This window comes from Triticum aestivum, chromosome 2A (assembly GCF_018294505.1).
Source record: "Triticum aestivum cultivar Chinese Spring chromosome 2A, IWGSC CS RefSeq v2.1, whole genome shotgun sequence".
Lineage (NCBI taxonomy): Eukaryota > Viridiplantae > Streptophyta > Magnoliopsida > Poales > Poaceae > Triticum > Triticum aestivum.
In genome coordinates this window covers 239,743,428-239,751,591 of record NC_057797.1, presented here as the reverse complement: position 1 = coordinate 239,751,591, position 8,164 = coordinate 239,743,428, and the positions used below count along the sequence as shown (strand labels likewise).

The 8,164-nt window shown below is 47.8% G+C and overlaps 1 protein-coding gene across 2 annotated transcripts in view; it reads left to right on the top strand.

Moving 5' to 3' along the window:
• Positions 1-2,516: 2,516 nt before the first annotated feature.
• LOC123188470 (ATP-dependent DNA helicase SRS2-like protein At4g25120) overlaps positions 2,517-8,164 on the top strand; it is a 33,929-nt gene continuing 28,281 nt past the window's right edge. For both annotated transcript variants that reach the window (XR_006494693.1, XM_044600608.1), the window contains exons 1-7: positions 2,517-3,132; positions 3,200-3,713; positions 3,961-4,137; positions 4,443-4,640; positions 4,802-5,038; positions 5,942-5,983; positions 6,079-6,242. Coding sequence is in view for 1 of the 2 variants with exons in the window: in XM_044600608.1 (XP_044456543.1) it covers positions 3,303-3,713; positions 3,961-4,137; positions 4,443-4,640; positions 4,802-5,038; positions 5,942-5,983; positions 6,079-6,242 (1,229 nt within the window). In the remaining variant the exon portion in view is untranslated. The remainder of the gene's footprint in view (positions 3,133-3,199; positions 3,714-3,960; positions 4,138-4,442; positions 4,641-4,801; positions 5,039-5,941; positions 5,984-6,078; positions 6,243-8,164) is intronic.

The window sequence follows — 8,164 nt, the reverse complement described above, 5'->3', positions numbered from 1 at the left end:
CAGAGGGGGGGCAGCGCGCGGGGCTGGCCGGGGTGGTCGCAGACCGACGTCCGACGGGCAGGGGACGCGCGGGAGGGGGGAGGGGGGAGGCAGCGCTCGGCCGTTGGGAGGAGGAGAGTGGGAAAGGTCGTGCGGGCGTGCGCGTTCTACAGATCGGTTTGTTTTCGTGATTATAGCGACGGAGGATTAGTGGCTTGATTGGCGTGTTTGTTGCATCAAACATAGGAGGATTAAGGGCCATTAGATTTTATTGATGGATGGATCTGATTGTTTGGTTCTTCGCCCTCTCTTCCTTTTATAGAGGTAGTAGATTAACGCACTCTCTTTGCGTTGTCAAAAAGGTAAATAAAAAGGGCGCGTCTAGTGGGCGCACGGTCGCCTGGGATGGATAGGGAGCGGCTGACCAAAAAGGAAACCACCTGGCCCCCCTTCGTCCTTAAAAGGAAAGTGGCTAGTCGCGTCCCGCGAAATCGTCGCTAGCAACCACAAGGTCCCGCGCACGCCAGCTGGCCGTGGGAATCATGTGCAGCGCGACCCCACCCCCTCTATAACTGCCTCTGATCAAGCTATCTGCCCCATGACATCTTCTTCCCCACGAAAAGGGAAGATCCCACCAGGGTGAAAATCTCCATCGCCATGAAAAAGTCATGGCGGCTCCAAAGAACAAAGAACAGAAGAGAAGAGAGGAAATAGATCTTGGGAGCAGGAAGAAGATCAGAAAAAGCCTTAAAAGGCAAAAAAGGAGAGGAGGAAAACGTAGCTGTAGTTTGCACACAATCTGTGCAACCAGTTATCTGCTTTCGTGCAACTACAGCAATTCCAGCAGCCAACTATGGGCACACTGTGTGGAAAAAAAGTAGACAGAAAATATATCCACAACAGTTGTGTGCAAACAAAACATAGGCAAATTGAAGCTGCTTTCATGCAACTAAATCAGCTCCAGCAGCCAAAATATAGCCACACTGTGTGCAAAAATTATGTGCAACAAAAAAGATGTGCAAAAAACATGGCAAGTATGTCAACATCCCAAGCAGCAAACCAGCAAACCCAGCCACTATTGTGGCAACTGCAGCACCAAGTGAGCCAGCTGCAGGTCCAAATGAACCAACTGTATCACCCGTTGTGCCAACTCCACCAGCAAGTGAGCCATCTGCAGACACAACTGTGCAACCACAGCAACCGGGAGGAGGGAAAAGTGAGGATCCATTGAATTTCTTCCTCTTTAACTTCCCCTTCACCTCCCCTCCAGACCTTGTTTACCCATGGCTTTGTCATCTTCAAAAAAAAAGCATAGATTCATGTAGACTTCCTTCTTGGTGAGTTTGTTTTGATGATCAAACATTGTGCCTTTTTGAGCTGTTGGCAAAGGAGGTTGGACAGGTTGCCCAATACCACTGATAGTTAGCAACAAAAGGTCTTGCAGTTGGCGCAAGTAGACCTGCAGTTGGCTCAGAAGTTGCTCGAGTTGGCACATTTGAACCTGCAGTTGGCTCAATAACTGCTAGGGGTGGCACAGTGGCTGCCGGAGTTGGCACAATTGGACCTGCAGTTGGCTCACTGGATGCTGGAGTTGGCACAGTGGCTGCTAGAGTTGGCACATTTCGACCTGCAGCTGGCTCACTGGATGCTAGAGTTGGCACAGTGGCTACTGGAGTTGCCACAATGGCTCCTGTAGTTGGCACTGAGCCTTTGTCTGTTGGTACTTTGCTAGATGTTATGCTGAGATCTTGAGTTGGGACTGTATCAGGTTTGCTTGGCAGTTTGTACTCTGAAGTTGGCAAGATAATGTATGGGGTTGGCACAGCTAGATCTATGACTTCCTCACTGTACACTGTCTCCTGCCAACTATACGGTCTACAGCGTGCAACTATCCTGCAGATGCAGCCAACTGACGTGTGAGCGTGTGCAACTGAAAAATGAAAATGAAAAAAAATAGAGATGCACTTCACGTCATACCCATAGATGCGCTTGACATCACCGGCTGCTGCCTCTCGACTCCGCCGTTGCGGGCTGCAACCTCGCCTTCGCCTGTTGTCGGTTGTTACCGCACCAGGAAAAGAGAATGTAACTCCACGACCATGTGTGTGCTACTATACCGGCGACAGTGTGCAACTCCGTGGTCGCGCATCTGCGACTATGTGGACAGGAGTGTGCAACTCCACTGCCAGGTTAGCCAACTTAGTATCGCCGTTTGTGCACCTTTTCAATGATTGTATCCAACTGAGAACGACTATATGTACAACTAGAACTATTATAAATGTCAACAAAAATTGATAGTCATGTGTGCAACTTTCCAATGATTGTATCCAACTGAAAATGACTAGAGATCTCAAATGACTATCTGTGCAACTAAAATTACTATAGATGCCAACAAAAGTTAATCGTTGTGTGTATAACTTCTCAATAATTATATCCAACTAGGAATGACTATCTGTGCAACTAAAACTACTATAGATGCCAATAAAAAATGAAAGTCATTGATTCATAGGGAAAATGTATTCAGTTCCATTTTCATCACCGTAGGACCGAAAATGTTCATTGATTCGGCTGTCTATACATTCAGAAGGAAACAATCTCCTACTCAGTCGTGAATTTGTCTCCTCCTTTCTTCATGTAAAACAAGAGGAGCACAATTACATAATCAAAAGGAGTGCGCTCGTACAGATTGAATCCAACACGAGAACAAGAGGCGCAACATAGGACCAACCGTCGCCGTCTCTGAATCTAGCAAAATCCTGGCCTCTGCATCGACGGGATGCCGTGGTGGATTGGTCTGGTGGTGGTGCGGCCAAGCCAACCGTCGTGGTGGTGGTACGACGAGGACCTCCGGGCAGAGCCACGCGGGCTGGTCCTCCCCTCCTCCGATGAGCCGGTGGAGTGTGTTGGCTGGATAGTGCGGGGCTCCTGATGGCCAACTGATGGGGCGCTTCTGGTGGCGGCGTTGAGGGAAAGACCAACGAGCACCCTCCGATCCAGATTCTTGGGGATAGTGAGAGATATAAGAGAGAGGGAGGTGCGTCGGGAGAGACGAGTCGTATGTGGGGTGGGTGTGTTGTGCGACGAAGAGAGAGAGAGATAGACTGATCTTGTCAGAAAGCGTGGGTTGGCGGAATCGAGTGGCCACGAGCCGGCCGCTCGGGACGATCAAAAAGCGCGCGTGCACTTTTTAGAATTTAGGAAATAAAAAACCCCAAAACCGCGCTCTCTTTCGAATCGAAATGAAGAAAAAACCCCCACCTCATCCCGCCCACACCGCCGCCCCAAATACCTAAACCCTCGCCGCCGGCGATCTCGACGGGTCCATGTCGCGCTGGAAGGAAAACATTTATCCTGCTCCGCCCCACTACGGCAGCTCTTCCAACCCCTCCCGACTGCTCCCTTGCAAGCGGCCGCTGCAGTCTCCATGCCCGCCGCCCCGCCGGCCGCTCGCCGATGTCACGGGCAACGCCCTGCAGCAGCCCGGATCCGCAGGCGGCGTGGAGGACATCGATTACGGGTACATCACTCCCCTCCCCAAGGTGCCCAAGTCTTGCGGGTTCCTTCTAGAGGACGACGACATGGACGAGGCGTTCTTGCTTGAGGTGGACGCCATCTGCGAGGAGCACTCGCGGTCCATGGCCGGGAAGGATAAGGGCAGGGAGAAAGATTTGACGGTGGAGCGAGGGCCAGTCGTTGTGGCGGCAGCAACCCACGCCGGACCAGTGTGCGGAACGGTATACCTTTGGTCCCTTCTAAGTTGTTTTGAAATTGGAAATAGAATAGGGAGAGCCAAGGCATATCCAAATTCGTTTATGCAAAAGGTTGATTTGTTAGGGAGAGATAAGAACCGACGAAAGGAAATGCTGACTCAATCCGAGGATAATCTGTTCTTGATGTGTTATCCTGATTAATTAGGATTGCCTAGGTGGTAATTTCAATAAAGCGCTCACTTCATTATTCTCTCTTTTGGATTGAATTTAGCTTGAGGACGCATTCTGGACGGAGGCGTATGCCATTTTTGAGGAGTGTGATGCTCAGCGTGCTGCCAAGAGCCAGGATGAGGAGCTGAAGGAGATGGTGGAAGTGGAAAGCTCGGTGCTGTCCTGTGGTGATGATTCACTTCTTCCAGCTATATCCATCGCAGATGACTGTGTTAAGGTATGTGAATATCCATGGGGCATGTGTGCCTTTTGCTTTCATTGATCTGGTGAGGAAACTTCGGAAAATTCTACAAAGTGCTACTCCCTCCGTTTCCATAATTCTTGTCGTGGTTTTAGTTCTAATTTGAACCCGGTTCCTTTAAATCGGAAAGCATTTGTAACTTCCTTTAAGTCATGTTTTCCCCTACCTAACACTGAGAATCTTAAGAGAATAATGTTGGTTTTGTGAAATTAGAAGTGAACTAGGTAGCTGGTAAATTGCAAAGTAGCTTATCATGTTGTCTTCTTTTGAGAGAAATTCAGTTGGAGGACACTTTCTGGGAAGTCAATGCCATCAGCAAGGAGCACCATGTCGCATCTTCCGAGATGAACCAGGAGCACTACGTCGCATCTTCGGCGATCAACCAGGATGAGATAGACGAGATGTACGTAGAAGATGGCTCAGTAGCATTATGTGTTGATTTCCCTCGAGTAATTTCCATTGCGGAGGCGGGAGGAGAGGTATAACTTTGCTTCTTAACTTTAGACAAGGGAAAGTTCTATAGTTTTGGGGCATGATGGAATTCTTGCTTCCTGAATCTTGGAAGGAATTGAGTAGGTTTGGTCTGGAACCAAATAACTAAACCAGTTTATTTGATTACTCTTCTCTTGGAGATATTAAGGTTGTTGATGCACTCTTGGGGGAGGTCGATGTCATCCATGAGGGGCAGGTTGCCATGTCTGCTGCCAAGGGCAAGGAGGAGCCTGGGGAGATGGGACTAGAAATGGAGGAAAATGAAGGGTGTGCCCCAAGGAAGTACTATGAGTATTTGCACTCCCTAAACGACAAGCAGAGGGAGGCTGCATGCAGTGATGTTGCTGTTCCGTTAATGATCGTTGCAGGTCCAGGAAGTGGAAAGGTACAGTTTTTGTCTTAATTTGGATAAATTGTACAATATACATTTCGTGTTTCTGGATACAATATCTTAGTTCTCATTACAGGGAATATGTATAATTATAATGTGATTAACTCTTTCCACAAAATTGGTTTTCCCAAATTTGATATCCAAAAAGTCAACTAAGACCAATAATTTCTGTTGCTTGTGTCCACCGAGACCAATTGTTTTCGTGATTTACCTTTTTTTTTACTAAGATGATTTAAGAAGAATAAGATTATCAGTATCAGATGAGTTAATAAGTTCATATCTTCTGTTCTTATAACTGATATTATTTTCCCAAGAATGTTATAGCTGATATTATTTTCCCAAGGATGTTATAGCTGATATTTTGATGCAATTAATTATTGATTCCAAATGAAATCAGAACTAACATCATCTGTCCCATTACGACAGAAATCCTACCTACAAAGTAAAATATATCCCATGAATATTATTTTTGCTTGAACTCGCATCTAAAAATGTGCACCAATTGTAGTAGAAGAAACTCTGCGCAAAGGTTGCACCATTTATTCCCAAGACAGTAGCCTATATCCTTCCGGACAGTTGTAGAAGAACCGAAAGCAATTTACTCATATGTTTCACTCTTATTTGTTTGTCTGTTTATGTAACTTTATATCGTATTTGCGAACTTCTGGCGCACTAATGTAGTGTTCAAGAAAATGATGCAAGTGCAGTCCTTGGATTTACATTTTTAAAACGGTCTGAATTTTGTCTCTTACCTGCACACAGTTTCATTATGCTGTGACTTCAATATAATAATTAATAAGATGGCACTCTTTAACTTTGCTCCATAGACCTCTTATCTTGTGATCATTTCCACACTTTTGTCTATATTGACTTTCTTTGTAATTGGCATGACTCAAGACTTCTACAATGGTCGGCAGGGTTCTCACATTGCTCAAAGAGGTAGGGTGCGCTCTTTCATATGTTCACTACAAAATTAGCATGTTGTGATATTTGAAGGTCACACAGTCACATTTCTCCATTTATTGTACGACCAGGGAATTCCACCATCAAACATCCTTGCTATGACATTCACAACTGCTGCTGCCTCAGAAATGAGGGACCGGATAGGGGCAGTGGTCGGGAAGGCAGTTGCCAAAGAGATCATAATAAGCACATTTCACTCCTTCTGCTTGCAGCTTTGCAGGACCCATGCTGAAAAGTATGTATTTTCTGTTGTCAGATATTGACTTAATTATGAAGTAACTGAATGGGATAGAACTGTATAAAAATGAAGCTAAAATAATATTATCCTCTATTTTACTTATGAGTCAATATTTACTTATGATGACTCTTTTCACCTGTATTAAGTAGTAACCATGAACTAGATGTCAGAGATGCGTTAAACTACCTCTTACAATCATTTTTTTTCGAGAAAACGCCAAGGAACTTTGTGTTCCATTGCATTGAAAAGATAGAGTTGGGTTACAATCCTCCTAAGAGGCCAAGTTCAAACAAAATACAGGGAAACTAGTGTACATCCCAGGTGGGCGGTGTTAAGCTTCATGCACTAGCCAACGCAACCAAAAGTCCGAACTGATGGAAAGGGCCAGGCAATCCACATATACACTTCATCACCCCCTCTCACGTGTGACGCGGAAAGTCAACACGTGGATAGACTCAGAGGTATGGCTCAAGAGGCCTATACGTGGACAAAGGGGGGCAACAACATTTTTTTTTGGATAAACTGCGAAAGCCAGGACTTGAACCCAAGACCTTAGCTCCGATACCATGTTATGCTTCATGCACTAGCCAAGCAACAAAGTTCGAACTGATGGAAAGGGCTAGGCAATCCACATATACACTTCAACAGGCGGCAGGATGACACGAAGGCCATGGGCACCAGCTCGTGCCCACTGCTCTACTTCGTCCTTGATCTTGGAGACGAGGTCATGAACCAGAGGCTGGGCACCATCGAAGACGCACTCGTTGTGCTTCTTCCAAATCATCCACGGTGTCAGGAGGGCAATGGATGTGAGACCCTTGCGCGGCTGCGTAGGCGTGTTCTACTTGGCGTGGAGCCACCAGTCCATGAGGGATTCTTCCTGATTTGGGCCTGCGGTGGTCATCCTGAGCTAGGCGAGGATCTCATGCCAAGTCTGCCTGGCGAAGGGGCACTCCAGGAGGAGGTGACGCATCATCTCGGTGGCCTGGTCGCAGAGTGGGCATCCGGGCTGGTACTGGAGTCCACGTCGAGCGAGGCGATTAGCAGTCCACGACCTATCTTGGTTGGCTAACCAGTGGAAAAACTTCACACGCAGCGGCGACCAATTTTTCAAATGAGTTTCCACGAGAAGCAAGTCGTGGATCCTTGGAAGGTGGCGAGGTAGCAGGAGCTGGTGGCCGTCCACTACCAAACAAGCTGGTCGGGGGCGTCCGAGAGCAAGAAGTGCTTGATCGCCAGCCAGACATGCAGATACTTGTCAATCTCGTGTATGCCGAGGGCCCTGTGGATGTCTCGTGCCTAGTTATGGCCCTGTAAACCTTCAGTGATGGTCCAAATCTTTGCGGCGGCGCTTGGGGATGCAGCTGTAGAGGGCTGGGGCATCTCGCTTATTGACTGCCAGTTGATCCAGTGGTCCTTCCAGAAAAATGCAGTTAAGCTGTTTCCGATGGTCATCGTGGTGGAGGAGAAGAAGAGCACCCGTTCCTTGGCAGACGATTGCAGATCCAAGCCACTCCAGGCACGCTCATGATCGGTGTGCGAGAACCAAAGCCAGCAGAGCCTCAGGGCGAGGCCAACACACTCTAGGGCGTGGATGCTTAACCCTCCGTGCGAGATGGGGCAGCAGATGCGGTGCCAATTGCGTGGCAGAGGCCATCGTTGGCAGCTACGGGGCCAACCCACAAGAAGCTGGGTTGAATCTTCTCGATTTGACGAAGCGTCTTCTTTGGCGGCACGAAGGCGAGGAGTTGCTGCTCAGGAATGGTACCCAAGACAGATTTCACCTACGCGAGGCGCCCTGGTTTGTTCATCAGTCCGTCCTTCCAAGCAGGGAGTCGCCCAACGATCCCATCGACAAAGGCATGTAATTGGGCTGTGGTAGGTCGTCGTATTGCGAGGGGGATCCCGTGGTAGGTGAT